This window comes from Pelophylax lessonae, assembly GCF_965119305.1.
Source record: "Pelophylax lessonae genome assembly, chromosome: 7".
Lineage (NCBI taxonomy): Eukaryota > Metazoa > Chordata > Amphibia > Anura > Ranidae > Pelophylax > Pelophylax lessonae.
This window is the reverse complement of record NC_138774.1, coordinates 140,070,367-140,084,341: the sequence shown is the minus strand read 5'-3', so window position 1 is coordinate 140,084,341 and position 13,975 is coordinate 140,070,367. Positions and strand designations below refer to the sequence as shown.

The 13,975-nt window shown below is 37.4% G+C and overlaps 1 protein-coding gene across 1 annotated transcript in view; it reads right to left on the bottom strand.

Annotated features, from left to right (window-relative positions):
* The window catches only part of AFF2 (ALF transcription elongation factor 2), a 775,685-nt gene that overhangs the window by 94,649 nt on the left and 667,061 nt on the right, over nt 1–13,975 (bottom strand). The window contains exons 10-11 of the mRNA XM_082263635.1: nt 8,672–8,834; nt 4,584–5,588 (exon numbers count right to left, since the gene is read on the bottom strand). Of these exons, the coding sequence (XP_082119761.1) occupies nt 4,584–5,588; nt 8,672–8,834 (1,168 nt within the window). The remainder of the gene's footprint in view (nt 1–4,583; nt 5,589–8,671; nt 8,835–13,975) is intronic.

The following is a 13,975-nucleotide window of genomic DNA, read 5'->3' as shown; positions in this document are numbered from 1 at the left end:
TAGTGACCTCGTCTATAGTAAAAAGGTTGAATAAGGGGAGTGTTGACTGTACCTGTGGGCAAGGGGTGTTAATTGAGGGGGATACCTGTAGAGTGGAGATTTCATCACAAATTAAATTAATCATATTTTTTAAGTGTCAGGGTTGTAGAGGTCGGGCCTGATTCTGTGTGTAATGAGGGGGGAAAACTCATTCAGGGTGGAGGACAAGGATGTATTGTAGACAGAAGTGGCTCGATTGGAGCAGGGCATGGGTGAAATTTTGTCATAGAGGTGGTCAGTAGCAGAACAGAGAAGAGAAGAATTGAAACGGCGAAGGTTTCTACGGGTAATTGTTCGGCGGTTGGAGGGAAAGGTGGTGGAAGACAGGAAGAGAGCAAAACTAATGAGGTGGTGATCAGAGAGAGGAAAATGTTTGTTGGAGAGGTTGCACAGGTGCATAAGTAGGAGAATACAAGATAGAGGGTGTTGCCATAAGGGCGAGTAGAAGCATGTACCCATTGCTTTAGGTCAAATGAGGAGGTCAGACTAAGAAGTTTAGAAGTAGCCGGAATGTGCATATTAACAGGGATGTTGAAGAAGTCACAAATTGATTTCACAGTCAAGATAAAAACTATATTTGTATGTACACAGGGCTCATGTTAGCAGCTCATTGACACCAAGGGGTTTCTGAGGGCCACCTTGGTAAAATCCAAGGGGTATAGAAAAAAAAAAAAGACAGACCAGATCCAGGCCAAATATTAAGAGGTGATAAATAGTTTATTTCATTATAAAAGGTCAAAATGTGTTGGGGGGGGGGGTCTGCTGCTTCTGCTGATCATGGGTGCAATGCTTTGCAGGTCTTTACACGTCTTTTTTAATGTATTTTACATCTTTAAAATGTTTTGTTTGGAGATATTTTAGACTGTTTTCCTTATATTCTGTTCATACGTTTGTATTTATGTCAATTTTTGTATCCTAAAAGGAATTTAAACCCATTGTAAATAGGTCCTTTAGAATCCCTGACACATGTTGGCTTTTTAATGTTTAATAATAAAAAAGACTTCATGATGTTTAAGCAGCCAATAGCCCTGCAGCGCTGATCGAGCAGGGTAAATTAGACTGGGTGGTTGTACAGAACTGTAAAGGCTGTATTAAAATCCTAAGGTTTACTCTGCCATTATATAAGAGTTTGGGCTATCCAGGAAACTTCCAGGTTGTTAAAGGATGTAACACCATGTGCCCTATAAACAGTGTTATGAAAGCAGTTTAGCTAGAGAGCCTAGTATTTCTAAAGCCATTTTCTACATTATGGATACAGTAATGATAGGTTAGAACTGTTGTCAGGCTTTTATTGTTCAAAGTGGTATATAAAAAAAACAGCCACACTAGACTAAACCCATCCATACATGGCTTGAGTTTCAAAGCTAAGCTCTATATCTATGCTCCTTTCATAACACTGTTCATAAGGCCCATGGCGTTGCGTCCTTTAAAAACCTGGAGATTTCCTGGCTAGCCCAAAATCCTAAAAATGACAGAGCAAACCTTGGGCTTTTAATACTACCCCTTGATAGTGACTGATTACTAAAAAGTAATAATAGGCCACAGCTAAGGCCTATAATATCTTCACTCCTTACATAATACTGTTTATAGGACACGGGTAGTCCGTAAAAATTTACTCCGTAAAAATGGAGGTTTCCTGGCTTGCCTAAACTCTTATATATAATGAGAGGGCAAACCTTAGGCTTTTAATAATACCCTTTCATAGTGATTGATTACCAATAAGTAATATAAGGCCAATATAAGGCCACACTTAGGGCCACTGTATTGTCATGTGTCTCTCTGTTAAAAATCGGGGAGGTTGACTGCATTATGGCCTTTATCTTTCTCACCCGACATAATTATGATCATGACCTTCGTATTATCTTATCTGTACCACCCAGGTTGGCTAACTGTATCTACTCCTGCATTCGCCCCCAGGGGAAAGTATTATTGGCTTTCTGAATTCGATACTTGGTGGTATTGCTACCCAGGGTGAGCATTTGTGATTCTCCATGGCTATCAAACGATGTGTAACAAAAGAAATGTATTTATTTTTTTATTGTTTGTATATTGTGGACTTATGTTTGTTTTGTCCTTGCAGGACTTTCGTCCTTTCATGTTTCTATACTCCTGAAGAACCACAAAACATGTTGAGTGTGTCCCAACTGCAAACTAGAACCCGAATACATGTTGTATTTTTATAACATGGTTAAAACTGTACTACTGCAATTGATCCTCTGAAACTGACCAATTATTAATGAATGTATAATGTACTATTGATTTTCATATGTTCTATTATCTTTTTAATTAATTTTGTAGAATTTTTTTTATTTTTTTTATTTTATCCAATTGTTAATGATTTTCTATGGTACCATGGAAATCCTACATGCTCCACTTCCCTTCCTCTTCCTGTTCCCTTCTTTTCCTTATTGTCCTTTGGTCAATGTTGCCTAAAAAATGTTTACTATGACATGGGATGAAGGTACCTTATAAAGACGTAAACTATTTTTAAGGAGCACTAGCTATCTATTCACTCTGGCCTAGTAAAATTACATAGGCATAGCACTTGGACAGCCATGCCAGTGAACACCTTCCCAAGGTGTTACATCATCCCTGGACAAAGCTTGAGTGGTCTGCCTAAATATCTGTGCTTTACCCTCTCCCTTAGGCACCATTCATACCTATGTAGGTGTGGCAGTATACATACGTTTTTGTGTGTTTAAGTGCATTGTGTTAAGGGTAATCCATTCCTTTCAACACACAACACTTGATTGTTGTGTGTCCTACACACAACAATCAAACAAAAATGTATGGGTATCTTCTTCTTACCCATATTGCACTACAGTGCATTTCAACAAGTTACCACGGTGCGATTTAGGATACATGCATTGGCTGGTTAGTTTGGGGTATCATTAGGAATGAATGGCACTGCACTGCACCTACTGGAACATAAGGCTGCAGGAAGTTATGTTATTTTGTACATGTTTCCACTTCGAATAAATGTGAACAAGATCTTGGAACACAATATCATGATATCAATCCAAAAATAATTCTGCTTATGCATTGCTCTTTTGTATCAAAATCCAGTGAATGATATCTACAGTAGAAACAGTATCAGTTTAAAGTATTTTTAAATAAAACCTATTCACACAAAATATGAAGATAAAAAAATAAAATAAACATGTATGTATGTACTACAAAGTTGATATTTTTAATAAAAGTCTGTATGTACTGGTATATCTATCATATAGATATAAAAATGTAGTATCATACTGTATATTGCAATGTTTTAAAAAGCACTGTATTGTGCCTTTTAAAGTATAACTAAAGGAAAATGTTGTTTTTAATTTTGCATAGAATGTTGAGAGATTAGAACCCCTATGATATTTTATTGCTGTCTGTGCCCCCTGTTAAGGTAATTCACCCTCTCTATTTGTCCTGTTTTCCATTATCATTGAAAGTGAAAGTAAAGAAAATCCCACATTTTGGGTTGTCCGCAGAAAAGTAAGAAAGGAGAAATCTTCCCATGTGGACACTAATTCTGGTGACCTGGGGTTCCCCAAGGAATTCCCCTAATTTTCAGGGATTTTCTAATTTCCTGTTTAGTTTTTGGACAGAAAGTGAAGAGAAATCTCCCCAGTGGGACACAGATGGCAAAAAACAATCTGACAGGGGTTATAAACCTCCCTTTATGTTACCCAAAATGAAAAAAAAAAAACAAAAAAAAACAACGATTTGCCTTTAGTTCCATTTTAACACAATCTTACTTATACTCAACCTAAACCCACTAGAAAAAATTACCCTCCCTGTACCCCCTTATTTTTCCATAGCAAAAGCTATTTGGAGGAGCATGCAAATAATAATCTTTTACAAAGATTGGACTGCTTTAGAGTACTGCCATCGGAGGGTTCTGTTAAACTTCTTTGATACTTACAGGCCTAAGCAGCAGCCAGGTTCAGGGTCTGTGTAAGGTTCAGGTACTGATTACCTACCTTTTCACAAATACCTAATCAACAACTTTGTCTCACATAGATCTTATCCCCTGTCTTGAGGTATCAGAGTAGTATTACTGGGCAGCATTCTGTATGAGACTGAACCTTGGGAAAGATAAGTCTTTGACCACTTTTACCAATACATTTTTGCCACCAGATAGCAGAAAGTGAACAAAGGCTTTCTAATAAGTTTAGGTTTGCTTTAATGATCACTGAAAGAGGAAAAGGAACAAGTTGAATTTTGAAGTAAATAAAGAATATACAGTACAAAGGATATACACTGATAGGTATGATTTCTTCCCTTCAGCTAAAATTGTGTTGGCAGCTGCCAATAAAGTTAGGCAATAAATAACATTTTAACTGGAATTAAGATTCTTGCCTCCATTGATCTATAAATAATACTATTGATTCATGAATGTATACTTTTTTATGAGCATTATATTTACATTATATTTTACATCAGATTTTCTGATATTTGAAAATACTGTAGGAAATCATGTCATAAGTAAAATTTAAATACACTTTTAAAACAAGCTGTAGGCACATTAGCTCCACTTTCTCAAATACACTTACCTTGTGCTTCCTTCTAGATTTTGTAGCATTTTTCTCAGGTGCTGTAGCTGGTGTTTGAGGCTTATGTTTAAAACCTGTGTCTCTTACTTCATTCTTTAAAGCTTCACTCTCAAATGTCTCATGGCCTGGTATTCTAGATAAAAGACTGAGATCTATTTTCACCCATAATGACTTAAGATCTTCAATCTCTCTTAAAGGTGAAAGCAGTTCATTCTGAACAATAGGCAGTGGTGAAAATGGTTCCTCCAGATCATTATGTGTCTGGTCTAGTGATATGCTGCTGCTATTGCTTGTTAAGCTGCTCACGCTTAGGATGTTACTGCTGCAGTCCTTTGGCTTGACCGGATTAATGGGCCCAGTCGTCGATACTTTGACTTGCATGACTTCATCATGGTCAGTGTTGGAATCAGAGGCAGAATCTGTTTCAATAAATTCCCTTGATTTAGGAACAATTTTATTTGCCCCTCTAGCTTTCTTTTTTTCTGACGTACTTCCAGTACTAGTCCTTTGTTCCTTTCGTGGTGCTGTTTTAGCAACAGTGGTTTTTGTCCTTGCTTTTGGTGGCTCTTGGTTTTCTCGTAGGTCCTTCTCTTTGGGAGTGCTGCTGGTGGGGTTTGGTTTGTTCCATGTGTAGTCTTCACCACTGGAAGTTCTTTCAACCCTTTTTGGTTGTTTCTTGGCAACAGCCCTTTGTGTAGTAGGTTCATTATGGGCTGGTGATTTCTGCTTTAAGCTTTTTGCCTCCTGTGGTTTTTGGGTTACTCTAGTTTTGCTTCTTTCTCTTACAGGACTCAACAACTCCCTCTCTTTGGGCAAAGAATCAGGCTGAGGGATAATATTGTCAAGTTCTCGTTTACTGTCTCCCTCAATCTGTTGGTTGTTCTGAGCCTCAGAATTGTTTTCTGAATGCACATCATTGTGGTTGTTAATTATTGTTTTATTGTGTGGATTGACTTTATTTAACCACTTATCCAGCTGCCACTTGTTTGTGGAAGGTGGTTCAGGCTGGGGATAAAACCAAAATGATATTTCAGTGTTGCAATGGAATGCGTACCATAAAATACTTTTTTTTTAGATTAAACTGGTACTTTTCACAGAAACGAGAGTCTATTTATAGTAATAGCTAATTAGTGAGCATGCTGGATGCGTTCATTTTAATTTACATCTCTGCCCTAGAGAAATCTAACAAAACAAAAATGCTAAATAATCCCAATAAATGATACATTTTTTATAATGTGTGTTTTATATAATTTCTCTCCTGAATACAATTCAAATAGAGTTCATTGCTTTTATAGTATATTTTATAAAAAAATATATTTCAAGAGAATGTAACAACAAGGTTAAAATAAATACTCTGATAATTAGATCTGTTTTTGGGACGTGGAATTTATGTACCGTATATGGCATAATTAGTACTGTTTTTGAACAGTTGCAGCACACAAAAAAGTAAAGATTATGGTAAAACAAGTATAAAAGTCAAAACTGTCATACTTTTTAATTAGAGCTTAAAAAAACATCCTAGGGTATTTTGGATTTAAGCAAAGAATAAATCTGGATTTATTATTTATTATCTCTCAAGGTATACTAACTATTTAAGCAATTAGCACCTTAGAGTGCTTTTAGGTGAATGGTAGTTAGATTGGGTAAAATTGCTACAAATTTCATTTTTGAAGCTCTTTATGGCATCATGTGAATTCAATTGGAACACATTTTGCCAGGCTGTAGCCGAGCAAGTGCTAAGAGGTCGAGAACTTCACAGCAACCTCATGATGATAGATGATCATACTCATCCTGCTGCCTTTTTCTTTATAAAGAAAAAAAAATTAAGAGATTTTGATGCATATTAAAAAAAATGTAAGAAAAAAAAAAGAGGTACAGTATCTAAAGCACATGCAGCTGGGTCAGTATTATACATATTCTTTTACAGATTTGTGTTCTTTTTTTAGCGTCACAAAAGTTAAAAAAAAATTGGATTGGGATTGGGGAAAGAAGTAAGGGAGGAGGTATACTCTTAGAACCCTTAAAGTGGTTTTAAAGTCAAATCATTTTTTACCTTAATTAAGAAGAAAAAATGTCTCCCCCTCCTAAACATTTACCTGTGTCCTCTCTTGACCCCGCACTGTGCCTGTCTGCAGAAGTGCTGGTTTGTCTTCCTGCTCTCACAAAACAGAGAGCAGGAATCTCTCTGTCAACTCATGTGAGGAGGGAAAGGGGGGCATGGCTGAGAGGTGCTATGTGTGTAAAGGGACGTACACAGCCCAGCCCTGGAGCATACCTGCATGATTGCCCCCTTGGCATACGGCTTGCTAAGGGGGCATTTAGAAAAAAGAAGGCGTGGACAGTACCGAGATGGCTAAGGTATACATAAATATAAAATCATTGCACAAAACAAAACTTTTTGTTATAGGGGAAAATTAGCCTTTAGAACCACTTTATGGATCAAACCATATTGTGGTTCACTGAGATGCAATCTTTTTCAATCTGTGTTAGGTAGCCCATTCATTTTGAATCAATGCAGGAAAAATACATCATGCCCCATTTTTCAAATGCAGTGCAACACAACACACATAGCATTTGCATATTGTAGTGCTATAAATCACAGATGCATTACAGTGCACTGTAGATGTGCTTCAGTGTGCAATCAAAAAATAAAGGCAATACAATATACAGTGCATTTGTATGAATTACAATAACACATGTTGTGGTGTGAACAAGCCTTTAATGGGGGAAAAAAACATGTCCCTTTAACTCTAGCTGCAGCAATTGCATCAGTATTTTATAATTACCAAAAACAGAGAAAATGTAAGATTTAACATTTAGGGTTTGAATACACAGATAGACTAGTCTGAGCTATATATGTTTGATGCACAGATTAAACCTATGAGAAATTTTCCTTCAGTAAATACAAACATTCACTTAAAGTAAACTTCACTCCACTTAAAGTAAACCTGGCATGGACACATAAAGAGTAATAGAACGCCTGAATTGCTTACCTTGAGACAATCACTGCTCTAGGATCCCTTCTTTGTCCTTGGTCATATGATCTCTGTAAAAGGTTAATATCAGCCAATCTGAACTCTGATCCTCCCCTTTAACAGATACCATGTGACATACTGCCTAGGCTTATGAGATGTGATCAGCAATGGAAGAAGTTTGGGTAGGTATTTGAGCTCTTCTATTACTCTTTATGCATCTAGGCAAACCTTCAGACTTCGCTTTATGTTAACATTTGAGTATAGGTCCACTTCACCACAACCTCTGCAAGAAAAACATAACCATACAGTATCTCTGAAAATTGTAATATAAACTTACTGTCAAATTACAAAATTCATTACCATAAGGTATTGAAGACCTGTAGGCAGGAAAATGCCTTAAATAAAAGTAGAAAGAAGTTTAGCTGGCTACAAGAAATGTTTGGAGGTTGTGACTGCAAAGGTGTGTGTGTGTGTGTGTGTGTGTGTGTGTGTGTGTGTGTGGGTGGGGGGGGGGGGTGGATTAAACAGGAGTCAATAATGAATTAACTTTTGCATATGCCACTTTTTTTTTAATATTTTCTGTTTGTTAAGCTTAGAAAACAAATAGCCATTGTGCATTAAAATGAGCAGCAATGTGTTATGTAAAGTTTATTCCCTGGAAAGGCGGCATTACCTTCTTTTTACTTTGAAAGCCAACAAAACATGTAATTTGACCAGGGGTGCCAAACCGTTTGCAAATGACTGTATTGTTAATATGTTATCCACTCATTATGTTCCCTTTATAGCACTATAATAATAACTGCAGAGTAGCTCTCTGTAAAATCCACATCAGTGACTGTACTGTGAAGTATTATAATCACTATTTGTATGGTACAAACTTACAGAAAATAGGAAGTAACACAATAGACATGGACCATTAATTCTAAGGTCATGTCAGCTGGAATGTATTTGTAAATCTGAGAAAGATGACATTGAGTGCTGAAAGCTATGATAAAGATATTCATTATAAAATATGCATAGTGTAAAATTGTTTTTTTTTAAAGCATAGATGAGACATACACAAGATTCACATAACTATAAACTGTCCCACTGTTGTCCCACTGTTGTATTTACCTCTGGGGTTACATTACGATTTTCTTCATTACATTCACTGTCACTAGAACTGGTCTCGCTGTCAGAATCTGATTCAGAGCTTGTCTCCGACTCACTGGAACTTCCAGAGGCTCCACTGGAGTTCACCAAGTTTGAATTATGAACCGCTGGCAGGGGAAGGCCGCTGGGGGAGCAAACAAACTTTATATTAATACATGAAAGCTAACAGGTCTTTGTGGTTAATGCAAAACCAAATATTGAATGTGTATCTCCCCCACATGGAACAAAATCTTAAAGAACACAACATAAAGGGATATGGGAAATAATTATCAACACTGACACACATACACCTACACAGGTTGAACTGGATGGACTATTGTCTTTATTCAAACTTACCTACTATGTAACTACTGTATGTAAAAATCGCAACGAAAGCAATGCAGAATCACTTTCACTTTTACTTAATGTTTCTTTTGCACTGTAATTAGCACAACACTTTATATTTAAAATTCCAACTCAAGATACATGTGTATGGGCCCAGATATGGTTTTGCCAGAGTAATTTTTATTCCAAAAATATTTTATTTGGTTTCAAAGAATAACAGAACAATATCACAATCAATCTGTAAGTTATAAACAGAGAGTCAGGCAATGGAAATTTCCTTTCAACTCAATGGGAAACGGAACCCATTGCTAAAAGTGCAAAAGAACAGTAAGGCACATTCATATAACAATATAGAATTTGGTAATTTCTCATAATCTGTCTCATGGACACAGTGAAGCAAATAGGTCATATACCTGTGTAGCAAACTTATATCCTATGGGCAGGTGAGTGACTTAGCGTGCAATAGCAGTGATAATGTGCATATATATATATATATGTGTGTTTTAACTGCATCAGAGCGAATACCCCTTTGACCTAAGGTCACGGTGAAGGGAGGGTTATGTAAAGATTTATGTTGTGATGCTGTCTGACTGTGTATGGTGTTCAGAAGTTGACAGTGGTGAGGAGAGCTGTAACTGGATTGGTGGAAGTTGAAAGCCAAGGTCACTTGTCAGTAACCTGGCTTGGCTAAAGTAGAGTATCTGAGTTTCGTACCGTAAGTTCGTCTGGTAGAATGGCAGCAGAAAGAGAAGTTAGAAGAAAGAAAAAAAAGGGGGAGGTAGGTGGGAAAAAGGAGCAGGAAATGAAGGAGTGTGGAGAGGAGGGGAGGAGAAGAAAAAAGGAGGAGGGGGAAGGAGGGCGTTACTGGTTATAGAAAGTAAGGGAGGGGAGGAGATTATCCATCCCCCTCTCCTAGGTCTCAGTATGGATGAAGTTATGGGAAATTCATGGGTTTTGTGTAGTCTGCCTATACCCTAAAATGGAACCAGCATGCCCAGGTCTTTGTAAATTTAGTGGGTGTCTCACTTGCCTGAGGAACAAGTTCCTCCATTTCGGCTACTCTTCCTATCCAACTAAACCAGTCCGAGATTGTTGGAGGAGTGGTGGAGTGCCATGATACCAGGATACACATTTTGACCGCATTGACTAGGTGCATAGCCAATGATCGGTGGCAAGCTATTCTAGAGTGGGAGGTGTGGTGAAGCAGAAATCGGGCTGGAGAAAAATCTAAGGTATACATCGTTATCCGTGTAATGATACGATGTACTTCTTTCCAGTATATTTGGAGTGAAGGGCACGACCACCAAATGTGTAGGAGGGAGCCTATGTCATTGTTACACCTCCAACATGTAGGTGGAATGGTGGGTGATATCTTATGAAGTCGAGAGGGGGTTCTATACCAATGTGACAAGAGTTTGAAACCCCTTTCTTGTGCTGAGACATTAACCGAGCCTTTGTGTATATGAAGGAATATACGTTTACAGCCTTCTGTTGAGACGGAAACATCTAGATCTTTTTGCCATTGTTCTTGATATGAATGGGTGATTCTTTAAATAACAGTATCATAAAAAATTTCCGAGTTCAGATGCCTTTGTGGCTGGTTGCATGTGCATAGGGTTTCAAAGGGTGTGTGTTGTATTGACCACAAAGGAGTAGGTGTAAGAGTAGGGTTGTTCAAAAAGTGTCTGATTTCTAAGTAGGACCAAAAAGGGAAAGATTTGGTTGGCATGTGGTAAACTAGGGAGGAGTGGGTCCTAAAAGTGCCGTTATCGAAAAAGTGCTCTGTTATGATGTAAGCATGAGGCCAGATGCCAGCAAGGAAAATGTCTGAAAGGCCAGGTGAAAAGTCTGGGCTATGTTTGATGGGGGTTAGGGGGCCCGGAAAGGATGAGATGCCGTATTTCTGACATGTGCCAGAGTAATTTTTAAATCACATTGTAGATTGATTCCAGACATTAGCAGCCTTAGAATACCTAAAAAGCAACTTAGGTTAGCATTAAAGTAAATCTGTAATGGAAAAAGTAACCACAATGTAAGGTCTGTGTATTCGGAAATTACTACAATGTGCCTTTCTTTGCATACCTTTCATTTCTCACCTAATCCCCCCCAACAGAGTACTCTCAAAGCAGCCCTGCAAATCAGATCTTCCAGCTATCCTACCTTCCTCAAGCTAGTGCTTGTGCCTGAGCATCCAAACAGAAAGCTCAAGTGCAGTTATGTGATGGTGGTGGGGGGATGACTAAGCCTAAAGATGGCCTTCTTTGCAATGGGTTTTAGTAAGATTTGGCAGACTGTGTTAGGATAATTCTGTATACTTGGTCAATAGATTATCCCCTCCATAAAAGCCCTTCTATTATCAGTCAATGGCTCCACACAGCCATCTGACTTTTGTACAAGCCTTTTTTTTATTAGCACATAATCTCATCATATTTAGTTGTTTTTAAATGTGTTAAGCTGTCTTCGTAAAAATGTACCTTATCTATTTAGTCTGTACACCACATTTTAAATCAGTAAAGAAAGAAGAACTCTCTTAAAGCAACTAAACAAAACTCTGCAGGCCATATAAAATATTCAGGTTTATTGGAATGTAGAACTGAATTTAAATCAATTGACAGAAATAGGGAATAAACACCAAAGTGTATGATACTCATGCCATGTACTCTGTGACTGATATATAAAGAGCCTCCTAATATTTGATGTACAAAAAGCCTCACCAACACTTTACATTAAATATTTTATGGCTGCACTGCTTACATGTAAATCTCCCATATTTCAATATTTGAATGAAAGAAACAGCTGCTAACACTTTCTTAAATTTTAATCGCTACAACTTGCTATAAATTGTCTGGAACATTGTCAGAAGTGTCATTTTAGCAGCATCAAAAGATTATAGGAAGAGACAGCCCTCTCTGATAAACACACTGGAGAAAACCATATAAAGCCTGCATATGATGTATTTCACTGAAAATCATATTTGTCAAGATTATGTTTTACAAGACATAATAATAATCTGTTGCATCCGGTTATTAAATCTAGCATTACTTCAAGTTGTTACAGTCATGAATATACCATTTAGAATGCAAACCTGTGAATACGCTGGAAGAGGTCATAGTTAAAAAGAGACCATAATAACTTTAGTCTTGCAAAACAACAAAAAATATAAGTGTAAATGTAATGTCATGTATCCAGAAAGTCATAGGGAAGCCAAAAAAAAAAAAATTGTTTCAGGCTTTAGGTCAGTGTTCATGACTACATAATTAGGAACACACTGGATAAAAATGGGCTTCTTTGGAGAGCAGCAGAATCCAATGATAACCAACCAAAACATTAATATTCTTCTTTCCTTTTTTTTCCCCCTGGAAACCCTTAAAAAACATCCAATACTTTTTAGAGAATGTTTTATGGAAAGAAAAAAGTGGAACTTCCTGAAAACATGGATCCTATATTTATATCATATATGTGAGACAGTCAAATATAGTGGTTTTTGGATACTTTATCATACTTGAAGTAACCATTCATCTTTCTCTGTTTACTAAAGGACTGATATAGGACACAGAAACAAAAGGAAATGCAGTCCGGGCAGCAAGAAAATTAAGACAAATTGGAATAAAATGAATACCTTTGTTAGAATTCATAAAAAAAATGTACATATGCAGCTATGATAACTAAAATGTGCTACCTGGCAGAGCAAATTGCAAATAATCTGTATTAAAGCCGTAGTAAACTCTTAGTGGGGGAAAAAAACAATTAATTTGTCAGTACATTTACCAGTAGGACTCATTTACTACCCAAACCTGTTTAGTATTGCAGCATGTTTTCAAGGGGCAGGATAATGATGGTCATCATGTGTAATCATCTGCTAGAAAACTCAATTATGAGTCTGGAACAGGAATAAACTTTTGTGATAACTTTACAATGGATCATGGATGTGTTTCACTGGGACCCAACTAAGGGTGTGTCCCAAGATTGCAGAAGAGGATTCAGTCAGAATGAGTGTGTGGTAAACTTGCCATAGATCAAAATATGTCCAGCTCAGCAGGGACTGGCTGAATTTCAAAATTCCAGTCTGGCCATCCCTGTTCAACAGAAGTCAATCCTTAGATTAACTTCTGTCAAACAGTAATGTTGGAAACCCGTTGAAGATCAGCAGTTGCAGCCACTGATGAGGGTATTCTAACAACAGAGAGTCCTGCTGTCAGAATATAATGTCCCGGAGGGGAAATTTCTCCATGCACCGCATTTGTGCGGATGGAGGAATCCATTAATTTTTTTTCATTCAGCCTGCTCGCTAAGTAAAAAAAAGTAATCATTTGTGGCTAGCTCTAGTCTAGAGAGGACACCCTTTTTCGTTTTTTAACTTCCTCCATCTTTCTGTCACTTTATCCCCTATCGTACTTTAATTTTTGAAACTAGAAATACACATTATCTCACAAGTACACCCCTCACATTTTTGTAAATATTTTATTATATCTTTTCATGTGACAACACTGAAGAAATGACACTTTGCTACAATGTAAAGTAGTGAGTTTACATCTTGTATAACATTGTAAATTTTCTGTCCCCTCAAAATAACTTAACACACAGCCATTAATGTCTAAACCACTGGCAACAAAAGTGAGTACACCCCTAAGTGAAATTGTGCAAATTAGGCCCAAAGTGTCAATATTTTGTGTGGCCACCATAATTTTACAGTACCGCCTTAACCCTCTTGGGCATGGAGTTCACAAGAGCTTCACAGGTTGCCACTGGAGTCCTCTTCCACTCCTCCACGATGAAATCACAGAGCTGGTGTATGTTAGAGACCTTGCGCTCCTCAGACTTCCACTTGAGGATGCCCCACAAATGCTCAATAGGGTTTTGGTCTAGAGACATGCTTGGCCAGTCCATCACCTTTACCCTCAGCTTCTTTAGCAAAGCAGTTTCTGAAGGGAGGGAATCATG